Genomic DNA, 19132 nt, shown 5'->3' with positions numbered 1-19132 from the left:
ATAGAAGCACCCTTGAATATAATTTTTGTAAGTTAAAAAGCACCAAGAACCAGAAATGAGATATTTTTTCAGGTATCAGAAAAGCCCTTTGCTTACAACACTGAAAACTAATCACTGCTATCACCTCCTGTGGCTGTCACACAAATCAGATGTTAGCTCCTCTATCTGTTCCTGTTTTTCTCACAGATAAAGATTGCTCACAACAGTTTAGCACACTTTTTGGGAAGGATTAATCAACCCACTTTGTTTCTTCTATGAAACCTTTCTTTGCCTTGTCAAAACTACTCTGTGCTCTCACCAGAGAGACAAGGGAAGCACTCCAAAGAGGAAGGAATGAATGTATGTGACTGTGTATATACATGTGTCAGCTAGTTTGGATGTATGTGTACATATCTCAGTATGCTTGCTAAAACTGTTGAGCCCATTAAATCTAAGAGATGCAACTAAGACTCCAGAAAACTGCTTGGTAGATTATTAATCACATATAGGATTTTCTGTGTCTAGGGCAGAAAGTAAACCTCCAGAGATTCAGCTCACAAAGGCTGTACCTGTTGTGCAGATAGGCAAAGGACTTATGAATTCTGGAGAAATAATAGAAGCCCTCGAGAGGCAATGGGCCTGGCCTGTTCTGTGATTAAGTAAAAGTCATTTGTGCTGTTCTTATTTTTCACCTTTTTCCATTAAATCAGCCCAGCCACTTAACCTTGAAATAAATTTTTGTTAAAGCAGTACATGAAGCTTAGTTATTGCAAAATAAAAAGTTACAGCCATTCAAGATAATAAAGAACAAGGCCTACTGTCTGATTCTCTTTAAACACAGCAATCATAAATTCTGTTCAAATCAGGAATCCCTTTAATTCATCAATATCATGTTAAGAAGCAGAATTACTTTCTTAAACAAAAATAGTTTCTCATGATTTTGTGAAAAATCATGCATATTTTTTCAAAATGATGGAGTTTAAATCATGGTTCATCACACTGAAAATACTGCTGCTTCCAAGAGGCACACAACTATAATAGTTCTTCCTGAGGAAAACAGCAGGTCTGCTGCTGCCTCCTTAGACAAGAGGGTTACTGGATCTTGCAGCCAGGAGGTTAATTTAGGGAATGCCTGTAGGGGTACTATTTGCTAGACAGGGGATTTAGTCACAGTCTTCTTCTGAAGTACAGAAGTTGAGGATGTGTTTTAAAATTATACATATTTGAAACTGTCTGCACAGTCACCATTTGTGTTGGGACGTGATAGGAGAGCACAAGGAACTTTGTATGCAGTATTCCTCAGGGAAGGTCACTGATCTTTCTGATGTTTAACATGACTATTGCCATTAGAAAGCTTCAGTAATTCAGCAGAAATCAAACCTCCTGTGGTATCATTGTCACACAAAGTACAATAGTCACTGCCACTGAAGGACACATCTTTTATCCCCAAAGATTCTCGAAGCATAAGAAAGTCACCCTTTTCATGCTGTGAGTGGGAGGGATAATTCCTTCCAACACTAGGGCTCTCAAGGTTGTCTTTAATTATTTCAGAGATTTTCGGGCCAACATTATCATCAGCATGGTTTGGTGCAAACAATAGTCCCGGCCACATCTCTATCTCTTCTGCTCTTATGTACCTGCTGGGGACATACTGCTGGCTTGGACCTGAGGCAAATGCAAAGTTTTCTTCTGCAGTAACCACATCTGTGCTTCCTGTAGGTTTCAATGAGATTTGGGAAATCAGTTCTTGGGTGTTTAGATCAGAAACTCTATCTGCATTCACTTTGCTTGAGTTGCTGGCCTCTTCTCTTTCAAGTTGGCTACAAGCCTCATTCGGTCCAACCCAGTCCTAATGAAAGCATCAATAAGTTGGGGTCATTTTGCATAGTTATTCCAAAATAACTTTTCTTTCTTTAAATGGCTTTGGCACAATAACCCAGATGTTTAGTGCAAATCTAACAGGCAAAGTTAGAATAACAAGGTAAAAACCTAGCAGCTAATTTCACAAAATTTTACAAGAATTTTTACAAGATTACACCACCAGAATACAATGCAAGCTGCTGGTATTGCTTTGGTTCTGAAAAGGTGCACCTTCTGCATTCAGTCTGAGCTGGGAGCCACTTGGAGGAGTTCCACCTCTAAGGAGCAAGAGGCTGGACAGAAGCTCTGGTGGTTAGCTAGTATGTGGAAGCAGTAAAATCAGAAACTATAAACTTTCAGGAAGAATCATGTGTCAGTAACTCTGCTCAGGAGCTAGAATTATTAATCCCAGAAAAAAAAAAATCCTCCTGTCATGAATGGAAGGTCATAGGAAAGAAATGAAATTTATTTCTTACCTTAAAATTCCCATTGTGCAAACTATAGAGTGGCTGAAAGAAAGCAGCTGGTGTGGGAATGTTAAAGCAGGTGAGGCTTTTTGCCCTAAAGTGAGAAAACAACACTTTAAAAATATAGAGTTTTTCTGTGTTCTGTCTCCATGATACTGGTTAGATGAACCCCACCCCACTTATGTTAGTAAGATTGCACAAGAAGCCCACTCATCATAATTTCTGACTTCTTCTCATGCAATTATTTTTCTGCCACCTGTGCATGCGTTTAATGTTTCTAACCTGAAGCACAGTCTCATAAGTTTCTTTGGAATATGTCACAAACTTAATATACTGGTCTATTACTCATTATAGATGCTGAGCTATTTAAGCATTTGTTTATCACCTTACTTGATCTAAACCACTGTTTCTGAAAGTGTTTTAAAGAGTTCTAGTTTCATTACATTTAAACAGAGAAATCATGCCAGACATCCTTGCCCCTTTATTGGAGTCTATCCTATAAAAATATTTTATCTTGTGGACATCGTGTATTCTGTTTCTCTAAAAATGATGTGTTTATGGAGCACACTAATGTATGTCAAGGTAAAAAACAAAGAGGTACCTATGCTCTGCCAGAATAAAAATTGCAGAGGATTGTTGAACCAAGGTTCTAAAACCACTATTTTTCTCTGTGCAACTTGGTCTCAAATGAATCAGAATCAGTTTATTTTACCTATATTGGTATTTCAGCTACTGACTCCTGCCAGGAATATCACACATAGCTTAGCATTGACATCAGTATAACCCCCTTTATAGGTTCCTGTGTACTTGCACTTTTAATTTATCTACATGAAACTTCAAGTATTTCCATATGCTTAAATTTCTTTAACTTCAAGATGCCATCATCCTTGGACTTCAACCAAATTTGGGAGTCACAAAGGCACTTTGATCTCCTTACGGACTGTATAGTGCATCATTAACTATCATCAGCAGAGGAACATGTCACATTCCAAGATTGTCAGAAGACCTCTTGGAAATAACTGAGTCTGTGCAGCAGAAACAGGAAGGAAAAGGAATATAACCACTCATGATTTACCCTTTTCAGGCCATAAAGATCAAGGGGGACTTATTGAAAATCACATACCTTGAGGAAAGCTTGCAGTTCCAGAATAAATAGAGTAGAGCACCAAAACTCAGAGGAATTAATAAGTACTGCATGGTTTTGATATTTAGAATCTTTTCAGAGACTTTTGGGACATCTAGGAAAAGAATCAGCACAAAAATTTATAACAAAAATCTGGAAGTCAAGATAGAACCCCAAATAACCAAGCACTGCAAATGAAACAGGCAGCTAAAGGCCTTAAGAGAAACAATTTGGCTATGAATACTTGAAGAAAGCTAGCTCTGATTTGAAAAGCTTCATTTTACCACATATCTTCTCTTTTTGTTGGGAACATGGACATGAAAAGAAATCAAATGAGATGAAAACAACATTCTTTGTACCTGCTCTTTGAAACACTGTCATCTGGCTCCACTCACTCCACTGACTGTGGTACGAATTCTCATTTTCAGAAACTTTGCAGCGAACTCTTGCAGTGTAAGCAATGCCAATGTGGAGCTCTGTGGCTTCAAGCTCTACTTGTGGCAGTGAACTGGGCAGTGTCTTGTTCAATGCAACCTGCAAAGTATTACAAGTACTGCTGTTAATGAGATTGGGCAAAAGGATGGTCTTTTAAATATTCCTTTTTGTTGGTTTTTCCCTTCTCTTTTCTTTTCCATGTTTTCTTTTCTTAGATGCAAGAAGAGGGCCTGAATGATGACACAGGGTTCATAAGAAGAAGAGTTATTGAACTTCAGTATTGATGTTTAATGTATAATCTCTCAGCCTTAATATGGAAAACAAGAAAGGCCTTCTTAAGTCAGCTGGTGGAGCTCAGTGGCAAGGCCATTGTACCGAATGGAAAAGGTAGGATCGCTGTTACCTCCCAGGACATGCTGTACTCCTTATACTGCAACTCATATTGGAGAATTTCAGTGAGGTACCAAGGCACATTCCACACACTCCACCATATCTGGCACTTGCTGGCAGTGGCATTGCTCTGGATGTTCGAAGGTGGATCAAGTTTTACTGCAAATAGAGGAGGTGGAGTTTTTTTCACCATGTTTGGGACACCACAAAAGAAAATGCATGATATTAGGGTGACTGAAATAATGGAAGATAAAGCTGGGTGTAAAAAGGCGTAGTAACACTAGTAGTAGACCAAGTTAGCTTACAGCATCAGAACAGCTACAGATCTGACATAAGTTAATGATAACTCCAGCAGTCCCTAGGGCTAATCTTGCAAGCAAAGAACCACTTTGGATATCACATTCTGCCCTTACAACATACCACAAATATGGACAGGTTTTGACCATTTCCCTCTAGTACCAGGCCATGGGACATTCAGTTAAAATCCATGACTCCTCATTACATAATTTCTCAGAGAAAAATAAAACTACAAAATGAACAAATAATTGAAGCAATCCAACTGCAAATTACCCAGGGCACAAGAAAACATGATGCAGATGAGAAGTGTTGTTGAATGGTGCTCCAGAACCAGCCTCTCTGAAATAGGGGAAAAGTCAGGATGGAGAGACTCGGCGACTGCATCCTTACTGGTGCAGTTCACACAGTGCACTCTCTGCAGATGGGCAGTCTTGACTGTTTTCATTGTTTTCCCTTGCTATATTTGAGACATCCTTTGTTAGGCAGCATATCAGACCTATCCTGAAGCTGCTGGGCAGAGCCTCAGCTCACAGCTGTCCTGGTTCATACTTACTGTGCTTGCGGGGATTGTACTCTGGAAAGGACACGTACGTCTGATTACATCCAAAGAAGCTTCCTTGGAGAGAGACTCTATAACCATCTGTTTCCAAGATCTGGCTGGCTAAATGAATTGTGCAGTGGTACTGATTCTGCATGCTCTCTGTGGCAGTCAGTTTGCAGCTGGCGTTGTGGCCCTTTGACCAGAGGCTAGAAGAATGAAAAGGCTGAAAGTTTCTTTTAAGTCATACAATTAAGTGCTTTTCAGTTTATGCATGTGCGGCACCTTAGCATAGCACCACACTCTGGAAGACCATGAACCACTTTAGTGCAGACAACAAGCAAACCAGCAATCCAAAAGCTAGATGGATGGCAGGGCTGGATAGGAAGAAGACACTTTCATATAACCTTACTGCTGAGAGCACCAGATCTCACAGGAGTTGCACATAGCATCCAGTAGCTGTTCCCTGCTCCCTCTGAGAGAGCTGCTGTCATTGCAGGAAAGCAGGTGGGTAGGGGGAAGGAATGGATGGACAGCTGGTTACAAGTGCATAGTACAGAGGTAAAAATAAGCTGTACATTAAGTCCTCTTTCACTACAAACAAACCAACACTGACAACAAAATGTGTTTGAATTTGCTTTGTCTTTTTGTGGTTTAGCTATTCATTAGCAATTTTTTCACATTGCATGTGATCCCACAGGAAACTGGGATATCACCGTTTATCAGCTTGCCCATCTTTCCATAGATTTAAAATTCAGTATTAATATGAGTTAAGTTATTTTTTACTTAACTGTAGCAGAATATGAGGCATCTAACATCAGAGTGGCTTACCCTCATATCATAGTTACTGGTGGTCAAGACAATGTTTCTACATAACCTAAACACATTAAACTCAAGTTATCCTATCAGTTAGAAAACTATTCACCTGATTTCTTCTATTAGAGGAAAAACTATTCAGATAATATTCTAAATCTCTTATTAAACTGGACTTGTATTTATATATTTACTAATATACATTAAACCACTAGGCATTTAATTTCTAAGCAAAAAGGAAAGAAATTATTAGAAGTTGATTAGGCAGCTTTACATAGGATGGGCTCTGGAAGTTCCCAGGTTATGGGGACCCAGAGGCCAGGAAGAAAAGTTTCTCTAATCTGAGATACCTGCCGGAATGGTTCACTGAACAGATGGAGAGACCACAGCTGACAGGAGATCATGCAGCCTTGTGCACTTGACCTTTGCTGCAGCCCCTGAGGCTGTGGGACCACAATAGAGAGCAGCTTCTGAGGTTTGGGGTGATGGGGTGGCAGAGCTAGCTGTGCCACAGGTCTCCTGCTGTGGAGGGAACAAAGCCCACAGCTAGGCTCCATCTCTGCTTCTCAGTGCTGTCCTGTCCAAGCCAGGGCTGGGGCTGCCACAGACAGCTCTTGGTGTGCAGCTCTTACTTGGTGAAATGCAGGTGGAAAGGTCCATCACCCATGGGCTTCTCCGTTACCCACATGCAGCTCACGGTAGTCACGTAGTTATTCAGGCAGCTCAGGCTGCCAGAGAGCTCTGCAGAGGAAGGAGACCAGAACTGGATTCATATTATCACTGGATGGTACCTTGCTCAGCACACTTAATAAATGCATTACTTGCTAGTACTTCCTTTGCTGACACTGCATCTGATCTTCCTCATCATGTTCTTACTCCGTTGTAACACACTTCACTGCATGAGATGAGTGTAAGATCTTAGAGCAGGGACCTTGGGCAGTGGCTGCACTTTTTCTGGTGCTCAGCTTATCCAGTATGTGCTCAGTCCCCTAGGCCTGACATTGTCAGCCAGCTGTACTGGTTCCTGGGGCCACAAGATTTTGGATTGCATACTGAAGGGTCTGTGAATGAAAAATGAGCACAGGCATGTGCCTGTCTTTGTACAGTGGACCTAATCCAGATCTCCTCTTACCTCTCCCTCTTCCTCCACCAAAGAGCAGTGCAGCAGCAATGCACAGCTGGAGGCCCAACTGCCACACAACTCCTCCCATTCCAGATAGTATCTAGAACAGAATAATCATTAAGAGCAATTTTGTTGGTAGTTTTACCAGTGGATTGAAGCGTTAGCTGCATGCTTATGCCAGCCTGACAAAAGCTGATCCTGAATCTGTCAGAGAGGGCACCAACTCAGCTATAAAATTTCTTCTATAGTAACTGTTCTTCTCATAGCAGTAAATAGTACTTTGCACTAAAGCACCAGCTGCCTGAAAGGAAATCTACAATTCTTGCAATTTTATGAAGGGTGGGAGAAGGTGTGGGTGTTCTATCTTTCTTTCTTCCTGCATTTTTGTCATCTGGTTTATGACAATTTAAGAGCAGCAGAGAGCCACAATGGGTTGGAACCATTGTTCATTTTTTCCCAAGTCCTGTTTCTGACCTTAGTCAAAACCAGAAGCTTAGAGAGAATCATAGCAATAGAGCATAGATGTTCCTTTCTGAGCATTCTCAGCCTCCAGACATTTGAAGCTCAGGGGCTTCCTGGAGCAACGTTATTTCCATGTATTCAGAAAACAGACGCAGAGAATAAATGATATGATCCTGGTCAAAGTACTCATTGGGAGATACAGAATACTTAGGGTCTAGTCATTACCCCAATTCACTGAAGGGTTATGCAAGGATGTTTGAAGAGTATCTTCTGCAATATGGGACTCTACATCTCTACAAGCTTATACTGGGCTCACTCTCTTTTTAAACAAAAATTCAGTTCTCTGAATTGTCTCCTGATGAAGTTTAAATTTAAAATTATATTTTTTCACTAAAAGTTTCTGATTTGATGATTTTATGGCAACATTTAATATGAAGAATATGGACCTGATCTATTTAGCAATATGTGGTGTTTTAAAAATATATTTCCAGTTTGCATTATTTGCTGTTACCTGAACACAACCAATGAGCCCAGCACCACTGCAAGGAGAGGGCTGCTCCAAAGAGCCTGAAAACCAGAAAACTTGGAGTGAGTTTGTAGACAGAGACCACTAATCAGGATAAACAAAAACAGTTTCTTGAAAGTTAAAAAAATATTGAAGGAACAATGTTTGCTTGACTAGTATAGACACTGAACTGAGCTTTAGAGCTAGGGTAACAAGAGGGTGGAATGTTCAGTCTCAAAAGAACTTGGGTTAGTTATTATAAGAAAAAAAAACCCAAAAAAACCAAAAAAACAACAAACCCAAACAAAACTTGCCAGAGATTATGATCTCTCTTTCAAAAGATGCTGGGAAAAGGGAAGGAATGTCAGGACAGGAAAAAAAAACTAAGTACAGTATTAGCACAGGAACAAGTGTATATAGCCTGACTATAGAATAATATTGTGATTTCTAACCAACAAAGGATCTGAAGCAGTCTTGAATAGAAGTGTGCGAGAAAAAGCCTATGCTTAGCAAGGGCTGTGATACAGTAATCATTAGGATTGTTTTACTGAAGAGATTAAACAACCTGATCCATGACCAAGAATACTCTTCTACTCATGAGTTTCACAAAGCTAGACAACAGCATCCATGTATAACTTGCATGTGATTATGCCTGTCTATAGTTCCCCTTGTCTGAATTAAAATACAATTACAATGTTTCAGAAACTGATCAAGAGAAAAGGAGTATTTCTGGCTTTCACTTCACCACCTCTTCAATTATGGTTTTTTCATAAATATCCTGTTTTGCTGCAGACTTTCTTCAGGGTGGGGGTTGTTGAGAGGAAGCGTCACCATTAGCTGATTTTAGCTGGGAGGCATGAAGTCTCTTGTGCTTATCATTCTAATCAGGTTTGCTTATGGTCCTTGTGATAAATACAGTAATACTGACTAAATATGAAATAGAGAGAGCTGAATTAAGTAGAATTATTCATGTGCTTACAAGAACTTGTTCAGGCACACAAACAAGTAAACAAACTTAGGTCAAGATAAGTAAACCAGGACAGAATGTTTCCAGGTAATTGCTACTAATTTGATAAACTCCCCTCACTCCCACGGAAGAAGTTCTTTGTTCAGTTCTGCAGTGTTTGAAATGTTTTAGACTTTTCTGGCTGTCTAGCTCTCCTGGCAACAAATACAGCATGTTTAAATGCAAATTTTTGTGTTAGAAGCCATAAACGTTAGTCATAATTAGATCACGGAGCACTGAATTCTGAAAGACTTACCAGAAAATAATTTCAGGAAGTAGCACATAACCAGCTGAATGAGATTCTGCAGAACAAAATACAATTAGAGGAGCTAACATACAGACTGTGGATACATATCAATTAAAAGAAAAGTTATTGCAGCTACATGTAGCTGCAATTGAAACACTATTAATTATTTTCTTCTGTTGGAATCAACACTTTAAACAAAAAATTGCTGTCAATATGAAAATGCTTCTGAAAAGGGAGGTGTGAATGATTTAGTCCTGGATAACTTTACTCAGGAAGCAACAATTACAGACCAAGTAAATCTCTTTAACTTAGCCAAAGGAAAGGCTAAGTCGTCATTTCACACCAGCCATAAGCATCTTACATGAGAAGATGATTTCAGGTAGGAGAAAAGTATTTTCTTTTCTTCTTTTATAAATCTATGAGAGAAAGATGGAAAGAGTCCAGTAGTTGGACACTGAAGGTAGATACAATTAGAGAGAAATTAAGTGAAGAATTTTTACAAGGTGAACTATCTTTATTGGCTGAAACCTCTTGCCTAAACATATGCAAGACTTATAGTCTTCCTATTAGTTCAGATGGAAGCTCAGTACTAGCAGTGCAGGTACAATTACAGCAGCTTCTAGCAGTGGAAGACAAATCAACTTAGCTGGATGTCTTGGGGACCAGACTGCTTGCTGCTTTCTTGTGTTCTAATGTCCAGTTTCTGCAGCACTGCAAAGTTATGGGTGAAGGCAGAAAAGCTGTGTGAGAACTAGAAAGGAGAACCACCTTCATTCTGCAGGAAAGAGACAAAATGTCTGAGATGATGCCCTGAAATGATACATCAGGTATGCTGCCAACAGTCTATCAGCACCAGGAGGTGGTAGTGACCTTGATTTCCAAAGTGGTCTCAAGCTGGTTGCAATGGTGTTTCCATCCTTTCTGTATGTTTCCAGGGCAGAATTCTGCCTGTTATCTGCTCAAGGAAATGAGGCCTTGTATCTGTACCTTTCCCCTCCCCTCCTGTGGTTCCTGTCTCCACTTCCCAAAAGCAATTTAAAGTAATTTTAACCAGAATTTGTACAACACAGATTTTCCAAATGCTCTCAACTGCTTATTAACAGAAAGACAGATGACTAACTGTTATTGCTAAATCTATCACCAGAAATTAATATTCTGGGATTTACCCCCAGATTTGGGGTTCAGTTGAACACAAAATAAAAAGATAACATTTTTTCATAAGAATTTATAAGGTGAAATTAATTATTTCACAGATACCACTGAGAGAGGAAGTAGTGCAAGCAGTTGACAACAGTCTCAGCATGTGGGTAGCCTAGATATCATCTAGGTTTCAGAAACTCTGTAAAGCAGAGCTTTACAGGGAGACTTGAAGAATGAGGTTGATGTAGCCCAAGAGAATTGCAAGCAGCACCTTCAATGTGTAAGCAGTAGCATGGAGGATGATTAGGAGAAGTAGATTTAATGATCTAGTGGGAGGTAGAGGCTGACATCATAGAGTTAACTTCTAGATGGGGAAGTGAGAGATAACAAGAAGATAAGAGGCTGTTAGTGACTTTAAAAGTGGGGACAAGAAGCTTATGCTTGATGAGATAGAGAAAGAGAGATAGAAGAAATGTATAGATAAATGTAATGGGCTCAAAGGGATGGACATAAAATACGATTTTTATGTCTCTGACTTTTGGATGGCTACAAGTAAGATCAGTTTTACAAAAGCCTGATAAATCATGAAGTATCATATAAGAAGAGCATGAGCAAGAATTTTGCATGGAGATATGTGCATAAGATTCTTCAATGTGCTTGGGTATTCTTTCATACATATGATATTATATGCCAGCCTGTAGCAGACAGCTGGGAGTTCTAGGTTTTATTCCACTTCTGACATCAACCTTTTTATAAGGAATATTGCTTAATCAATGTAATCTTTTCTTGTTGCAGCTCATTCACATGATCTTGTATGCTCACCTGAATCTTAGAGGAAGCCAGAAGCTTCAGGCTCTGGACAATTTCAAAATGTGTTTTGCTCCTTCTTGCTCCCAGAGCAAGATTCTGATGTTGACAAGACACTTGACAAGGTCTAGCAATGCATGTGTGCAGCCCAGAAAGCCCGTTGTATCCTGGGCTGCATCGAAAGCAGCATGACCAGCAGGTTAAGGGAGAGGATTCTACCTCTCTAGTCTGCTCTTGTGAGACCCCCACTTGCAGTACTGTGTCCAGTTCTGGGGTCTTCAGCCTAAGAAGGACATGGAGTTGCTAGAGCAAGTCTGGAGGAGGCCACAGAGACGATCAGAGAACTGGAGTCCCTCTGCTATGGAGACAGGATAGGAGAGCTGGACTTGCTCCGCTTGGAGAAGAGAAGGCTCTGGGGAGAACTTAGAGTCCCTTCCAGTACATAAAAGAGCTATAAGAAAGCTGGAAGATGGGCATGTAGTGATGGGGCAAGGAGGAATGGCTTCCAACAAGCAGAGGCCAGGGTTACATGGGGTATTGCACAGAAATTTTTCCCTGTGAGGGCAATGAGACACTGGCACAATTTGTCCCGAAAAGACATTCCTACCCCATCCCTGGAGGTGCTCCAGGTCAGGTTGGGTGGGGCTTGGAGCAACCTGGTCTAGTGGAAGGTGTTGCTGCCCATGGCAGAGGGTTTGAAGATCTCTTCCAACTGAAGCCATTCCAGAATTCTGTGATACGAGTGGTGCACAGTGGGAGCAGACACAGCAGATCTGGACCCTTGAATGCTCAGTTTCCATTCCTTACGTCTTAGCAACTAGTCATAAATGACCTGCTCTCCCTTGGCCATAATCCCTTCTTTGCTTATATCTCTTCCAGAGGCAGCACCAACAGGCACTAAAGAAAGATAGGACACTGACTAGCACCTACAAAGTAGAACAGTGACAAGCAATAGCATGTCTGTACCAACAGGTACACCCCTTCATCCACTAAGATTACCCAAAGTGAAGAGTCTCCAGAGCAATCTGTCATGCTTGTATGTGTAATGGGAGGGGTACCCATTGTAAACAATCATCCCTGCCTATAAGAAAAGATTTTTGTAGGTCCTTTAAGAAAAATTAGTGATACCTTATCTACCTTCTGAATAGCTAGGCCTCTAAGCGCACGTCTGACAGAAACACATCAAATGTGCACAACAGGCTCACACGAGACTTATCCTGGGGAATAAGGAAAAAGTAGCTGGATTTTCTTATCTGCATAGATTATCTGAGAGAACTCCATATAACAAGCCTTTTTCTCCATCTTTGGAGAGCCATTTTCCCAACAATTTGATGCCCACAAACAGCCACGTACTTTTAGATGTGATATACTTGGATCCCAGAAAGAAAGCTGCTACAAAGGATGACTGCAATAAAGCAATATTCATACACACACACATATATATACACATACATTAAATAAGTATGTTTATGTCTGCAAAGTCCCAAACACTGAGGACAATTTTGGCTGGATTCCTTTACATTCATCTCTTGCAGTCAGAGAGAAGATGTTCAAGATGGCCCTCCTTTCAAGCACAATACATCAGAATTATTGCAATAGTGGTGTTTTGCGCTCAGCAAACTATCAGAACAAAAGTGCAAAGACACTTCTGGTCTTCAGGTTCCTAGTTCAAGAAACAATATAGAATTCCACATTTTGATAAAGAAAATATTTTTCAATATTTTGCTTAGTAGAGGTCCCCTAACATTACATGCTGGAATACATAGAACAGAAATATGGTAAACTGTCTTACCAGCTCAAAAGAAATGTCACTTTTCACCTTGCTTCTGTCCCTTGATAGTTTAAGCTGTGTTGTTTCATGATCAGGCAGCAGCAGCAGTGGCATAATAAAACAGAACTTACTGTACCTGATTTTAAAGATAACCTCAAGAACCAATGAAAAACTGCTCTGATTATCAGATTGAGTTAAAGTAGCTATATATGTAATTTCTCATTAGTCATGGAGAAACAGGAATTTCTGCTAAAGGGTTAACATTTAAAAGGCCAAGAAATTTGCTGAATAGAAAAGTATCTGCTTGCAACTTTTTGCCTAAAGCCATTTCCTAGCCCTGTGTGGATGTGGGGCTAAACTGTTTCCACCCAAGACCTATGCCCAGCTGTGCCCAGACCCCTGCAGCACCCCTGAGCTGTACTTCTTCCACAGCCAATTGCTGCACTGTGCTCAAAGGGCAGCACTGGAAGAAAAGGCAAACAACCACTGCAGTGCTTCCTTGTCCTGATCCTAGAGTGCATAAGGAACAGATCTTCCCATGCCCAGCAGCAATGATGCAATGGCAGTGTTACAGCCAGGATCCATCACGTTGGTCCTGTACATGCGTTTAGTGCTAGAGAACAGAGAGAGAGAAGCAGTCAAAGAACAGACTGAGTAACAGCCTGTCAGTATCAGCTTCTGGGGCCAAGAGACAGGGAGGCAGGGGCCATGCAGAAATGGAGATGGACATTTCCAAATTGGTACATCAGAATGGATTGTGGTGCTTCTCGCAGTACCTGCTTTTTGACCCTACTGTTCCTGGGGAAAAAAATAATTCCAAATCAGAACTGCTAGATCAGGGACATTTTCAGTTTGCTCTTAAGAGGCACTGAAAACCCCCTACCTCAAACCCCTCCACAACCACAGTGACAACTCACTGACCAAAAGCTTAATTGTTATACCTTGCTTCAAAGGGAACAACTTCCCTTATTTTAATACCCTTGTGTCACACACTTGTTCATTAAATCTGCCTCCAGGGTGAACAGAGATAATTTCCAGCCCAACGTAACACCAAACCACCACCATGTATCAGATGTACAGCCAGATAGTGTTTCAGTAACAGAAACAGTTTCTTCAGCAGTTCTGGGGACATCAATACAAACGGAAACAGAGCATACAGGACTGAGATGTAAAGGGCTCCAGAAAAATAAGCAAGTTTCTCCCTTAAGCAGCCTGGGGTCAGTCAGTTACCATGGTGTAGTTTCTGAAGTAAAAAGAGCTGTGAGATGAAGCTGCAGCAGACTGTGCTGAGACCATCAGAAATGCTTCCGTCCAGAACACATTCACATCAACACAATCACAATGCAAGCAGCCCTCATGGGACAGTGTGAGGCAGTCAGCTCATCAGGGCAGTGGAGCTGAAGAGATTCTCTGCTGCCTTGTGGAAGGCATGTGAGAGACCAGTAGCAGCAGGGAGCATGCATCAGCACATGAAGACAACACCTCCCATGACAAGAAACATGGAAAATAAGGAGGGAAGAAACCAAAGAAGCTAATATATCTTAGAGCAGTACCCAGGAAGCCATTGAGCTTGGGATGTATTGAGGGAGTAATAACAGCATGGACAAAACTAAATCATATAGGTCCAAAATCAATATAGCAAACACCATGGTGGATCTGAACAATCAAACCAGAGGATGTGGATATAATATAGTACTGTCCCAACACTCACCTATGAAAAAAATCATCTTCTCTTTACTATAGTGCTCTCTCCCATTTGGGGAGCTGTGGGGTTGCCTATAGTCTCAGGTAAGAGAAGGGGAGAGGGAAGGGAGTTTATTGGTATCACAGCAACAACAGATTATTACTACACTGGAAACATGCATCATTCATCACAAAGGTTCTCTCAAGATATGATCTTCTGGAGCCAAGCAGTCTATGGGTTAGTAGCACTATGCCTATGTAAGATGAAGGTCTTCACATCCAATTTCAGTATTATTTTTCAGTGACTTTTAAAGACAATTATCCTGAACAAATCAGAGATATGGAGATGTCAGAGAGAAAAACAGATTCAAAGTTACAGTGCAGTTTCATATTTGGCTTTATTAGCTAGCAGAAATTGCTCAAAATTTGTGCTACTGACCTGTTAACTGCAGCAGAGCAAGTCCAAGGCAGAAGTGGCAGACATACCCAGGTAGGACAATGTTTCGATAATTTTGGCAAAATTCTAAAAGCTGCTAAATTAAAATGCTTGAAAAGTGCAGGGTGAGAGTCTGACTCAATAGAAAAGCCTACTAGCTGAGTTTAAAGAGCCAAAGATAGAAGGAAAAGTAACATCACATTTTGTTTGGAAAGGTAGGGGAACTTTAACGTAGCAAACATGCCTGCCATGGGTTATGATTCTGAGGTTCCATGTGCAGCCAAACTCTTAAGTCATTGAGAATACCAGGGAAAATAACTTAAAGTTCTGTACTCTTTATAAGGTTACTGCAAAAAAATTGCATATCTATATAAGCCAAAGGATAATTTTCAAGGTACAGTTGTTTTTTTTTTCTGACATTTTTCTGACATCGAGGGAGGGTTGATATATGATTCTAAAAAAAACCCAAAACCCAACAAAACTCAGGAACAATCAATCACAACAAATTTGAGACATTAATAGGATAAGTGGGAATAGAAACAGGCATATTTCTGTGGACCTAACAGGTGTCAGTTTATGCAATACAGCTTACACAAAGTAAACTTTGTTTCTCTTCTAAATTTTGCTAGCAGTTTGCTCTTGGCACTCTATGGAAAAGGCCCCACACTCATCCAGTCCTCAGTTTGTCTGTGTCCCACTGATAGGGCTCTCAGAGCGACAGGAGACCCACTGCTTAACGTAGCTCCGTGTAAAGTCTTGCCCCACCTGCTCAAGAGGGATGGGCCCACAAATGGTCTGATTGTTTTGCCCAAATTCAGAGTCAACTGGACTTCCACAGTCTGAGTCCACAAAGCCACTGTCAATAGTGTCCAAATCTACACAGATCAAAGGATAACTGTCACCAGGCCTTGTATTGTGAGGGAAGAAGTCATAGGAGCCTTCACTGTAGGAAACACTTTCACCATCAGGAGAAGGTAGAGAACCTGGATTTTCCAAATCCCACTGATAAGGCTGCAAGCAAAGGGCTTCTAGGATGCTCCCCACCCCTCCTTCCACTGCCCTTTCTCCTTGCTGGTTGACTGGGACACTTGTGTTCCTCAGGTGGTCTGTGGACACAGAGCCTGAAGCAAGTATCTTGTCCTGTGTACTCAGATCAGCCAAATGCAAGTCACTGGACATCTTTCTGTCTTCCTCATCGAGATTAACCTTGGGGTAACCGGGTTCTCCAGCACTATCATCTTCCTTGTTGGCATGCTCGTGTTCCCTGTACACATGGTTACAGCTGCACTGGCAGTTACAAGATGTAAATTCATCAGCCACAGTCACTGTATCAATTGACAAGTGCCCATATGACTGGTCCTCAGCCCCACCACTACTGTTTACACTACACCACAGTGACTGGCTACCATGACCTGGGGTAGTCAGGCAAGACACACAGGGCTTGCAAGACAGATTCTTTCTTAGCTCATGCAGCTCTTCCTGCGGCGTGCTGTTGGAAGGATGCATGGTGTAAACTTCTAGGACTTCTGGAAGGACTATTCCCCATTCAAAGAAATCAAAGGTCATTTTCATATGGGATGCACCAACCCACTTCTGCAGAAAAAGAAATGTAGGGAGAGAGAGGTTAGCATCACAAGGTTTGAGGTTTCACAGATATAACCAAATTTCTTGCACTTTTGGAGGCAAAAATTGAACTCTAAAATCACTGACTCCTCCAATATAACAGGAGGATGCTATTACTATGAGACATGGGCAACTGCAGGAGAACTAACTGAATTAATTGAAAATAATTAGCTCTGAGAGCTTTGCATAGCTTTGCAGTTTTCTCTGACACTCCTGTCAGGATCCCAGACTTCAGAAATCACATGAACTCAGCTCACACATTGAGACAGCACTTACAGAGAATAAGGAGTATACATGTAACATGAAAATTTTAATGGCACTGAACAGGTACTGGAAACCTCTGGTTCTTGTATCTGGAGACGTTTGGCATTCCTTTGAGATAGATTTCTCCTTCTACTGCCCTAATAAGAATCCCTTGCTAAGGATAGCATAATGGCTTTTTAGTTTGTCATGTACTCCACTCACTTGTGTAGCCCATTATTACCTTAAAATCTCCATTATGAGCCATATAAAGAGGTTTGAAAAAGGGAGCAGGGTCTGGGATGCAAGCCATCTTCTTCCACAAGCTGGAAGAGAAAAGAAAAAGGCTTTGGGTTAAGCACACACTGCAAATGCAAAGCAAGGCATCTCCAGATCCATTTCCAGCAACTGGAATCACTTGCCCAGCCTTGTGAGTTAGCAAGGAGCTGAGGTTCCAAGGATGTTTTGTGCTGCCAGAGCCATCTAATAGCCTTTCTTGTGAACCTCACTAGAGGTGAGACCTCAGCACTTGCACACACACATTCACACTAAGGTAAGAGGTTCCAGTTTTTTCCTTCCTGGAAAAGCACCAAATGCTAGAAATGCATTTTCACTGAGGCTAAGCTGGTTTGTGGTCTGCAGGCCAGAACTTTTCCTTATACAATTCTTCTGTGGACCCAGGCTGTGCCAGCCCTATTTCTGCAACAGCCCAGCCTTCCTCCATGTCAGCACCTCATATCTCCTCAAGAGCATAAGAAGCCTCTGAGAGGGACAGAGGCCTCCAGCCAGCATTGAGGGACCTCTGTCAGCTTTGGAAAGGGGCAGCTAGCTCTGGCTACTGCTCTATCTGGCAACTGCAGAGCACAGACAAGACCAGGAGAACAGCTCAGAAGGCTACGTGGTCCTTGCTTCATCCCCACGTGCCACCATCTTGGCCCAGCCAGCTGAATGGCAGCAGAGTCCCAGAGAAAAGCAGGTCACTCGGGGCAGTACATGAGCCAGTACATCAACCATTCTTGGCTGTCCCTCACAGGCTCATAGCTGCCCACCCATAGATATACAAGACTCAGGGAAGGCTGCGTATGAACACCCCATCTTTAACAAGATAGAATAAAAGCATTAACTCCTGCCTCCTGAAGCATTCTTACCTCTGCTGTTTGGCCAGAAATGTTGTGATTGAGGCCATGATTGCCACGACAATACCAAACAGCAACAGCCACTCCATGCCTGCTGTCTGTGTCACTGCTGGAGAAAGAGACAAGGTAATTCAGGCTCACCTTGCATTTATATCCTGATCAATAAACAGGAGATGGTGAGAGGAAAAAGCGTTTTTGGAATGGAAAATGTTGTCAAGCATTGGAATGGACTGCCCAAGGAGATGGTGAAGTCACTATCCTTGGAGGTCAAGAGACTGAACATCGCTCTTAGTACTACGGTCTAGTTGATTAAGTAACCATCAGTCAAAGGTTGGAGCTGATAATCTTGGAGGTCTTTTTCAACCTAAATTATTAATTTCTATCCCAGAGTCTCTCACTGGGATATTGAGGCTGTCACCTGGGCATCAGTACTCAAGACAGGTTTGAGGGTGCTCAGAGATGATGGCATCAATGAAAGGAGCAGTACATCAGCTCTATAACCTGGCTGCACCACAGATAGACAGCCAACATAGTTAGGGCAGGACAGCTCCTTCCCACAAAGACCCCTGGTGTTCTGACTCCTACTTTAGGGACACCTCCACAGATGATCTGTGAAGTGAAAGAGTGCAGCTGATTAGAGACAGGTGTTGACTAGATGACGGTTTGGTAGCTGCTCTCCACCTGTGATGAAAAGGAACACCTTTGAGATCCAGAACTTGGATATCCCTTAGCAAATGGAGCCTGGCCATGCTGCCACTACACCAGGTAAACCCTGTAATACTTCAGTTCAAGCTGCAGATCAGTGAGAGCAGGGAAGCTCAGCACATACTGCTGGCATTGACCACAGTAATTTTGCACCTGTTCTATTGGAGCAAAGGCTCCTTATTTTCATAGCCTCTCTCCCACCATGACAAGCATCAGTGTACGTCCGTTTACTGTGAACTCCCTGCAGAGTACTGCAGAGTGGTGGCTACCAAACAAAACATCCATGCCCAGCATGACCCAACATCACAGTCCAGACACAGAACTCAGGTTTGAGAGCAGGATTCCC

General features: G+C 41.6%; 2 protein-coding genes across 8 annotated transcripts in view; both read right to left on the bottom strand.

Moving 5' to 3' along the window:
• Positions 1–698: 698 nt before the first annotated feature.
• On the bottom strand, positions 699–15226 carry LOC137483923 (interleukin-9 receptor-like). Of its 4 annotated transcripts, none has more exons than XM_068207413.1 (9): positions 15086–15226; positions 7035–7125; positions 6535–6643; positions 5105–5298; positions 4268–4413; positions 3789–3963; positions 3430–3544; positions 2316–2400; positions 699–1828 (listed from the first exon to the last, which is right to left on the bottom strand). In XM_068207413.1, exons 2-9 carry the CDS (start codon positions 7111–7113, stop codon positions 1289–1291), a joined length of 1443 nt encoding a protein of 480 aa, XP_068063514.1. In that variant the 5' UTR covers positions 7114–7125; positions 15086–15226; the 3' UTR covers positions 699–1288. The 4 variants fall into 4 exon arrangements, with proteins under 4 accessions (XP_068063514.1, XP_068063512.1, XP_068063513.1 ...); XM_068207411.1 differs by lacking the exon at positions 15086–15226 and adding an exon at positions 12985–13292; XM_068207412.1 differs by lacking the exon at positions 15086–15226 and adding an exon at positions 9255–9273.
• Positions 15020–19132, bottom strand: part of IL21R (interleukin 21 receptor) — a 17748-nt gene continuing 13635 nt past the window's right edge. For 3 of the 4 annotated variants that reach the window (XM_068207407.1, XM_068207406.1, XM_068207409.1), the window contains 3 exons: positions 18094–18190; positions 17190–17271; positions 15020–16675 (listed from right to left, as the gene is read on the bottom strand). In XM_068207407.1, the coding sequence (XP_068063508.1) occupies positions 15761–16675; positions 17190–17271; positions 18094–18190 (1094 nt within the window). In that variant the 3' untranslated portion in view covers positions 15020–15760. The remainder of the gene's footprint in view (positions 16676–17189; positions 17272–18093; positions 18191–19132) is intronic. The other variant, XM_068207408.1, reaches the window with a different exon arrangement.

Source organism: Anomalospiza imberbis, chromosome 16 (assembly GCF_031753505.1).
Source record: "Anomalospiza imberbis isolate Cuckoo-Finch-1a 21T00152 chromosome 16, ASM3175350v1, whole genome shotgun sequence".
In the NCBI taxonomy this organism is placed as follows: domain Eukaryota; kingdom Metazoa; phylum Chordata; class Aves; order Passeriformes; family Viduidae; genus Anomalospiza; species Anomalospiza imberbis.
The sequence above is the reverse complement of the archived record's forward strand: the minus strand, read 5'-3'. Positions and strand labels throughout refer to the sequence as shown.

Excerpts from the sequence above, each read along its gene's own strand:
- LOC137483923 (XM_068207411.1), bottom strand. The coding sequence starts at position 13,077 with ATGCCACTGCTGCTGCTGCCTGATCATGAAACAACACAGCTTAAACTA. Across the intron at positions 7,126-12,984 it reads GTGACATTTCTTTTGAGCTG|ATACTATCTGGAATGGGAGG; the intron begins GTAAGACAGTTT and ends ATTCTGTTCTAG. Across the intron at positions 3,545-3,788 it reads GACAGTGTTTCAAAGAGCAG|ATGTCCCAAAAGTCTCTGAA; the intron begins GTACAAAGAATG and ends TTCTTTTCCTAG.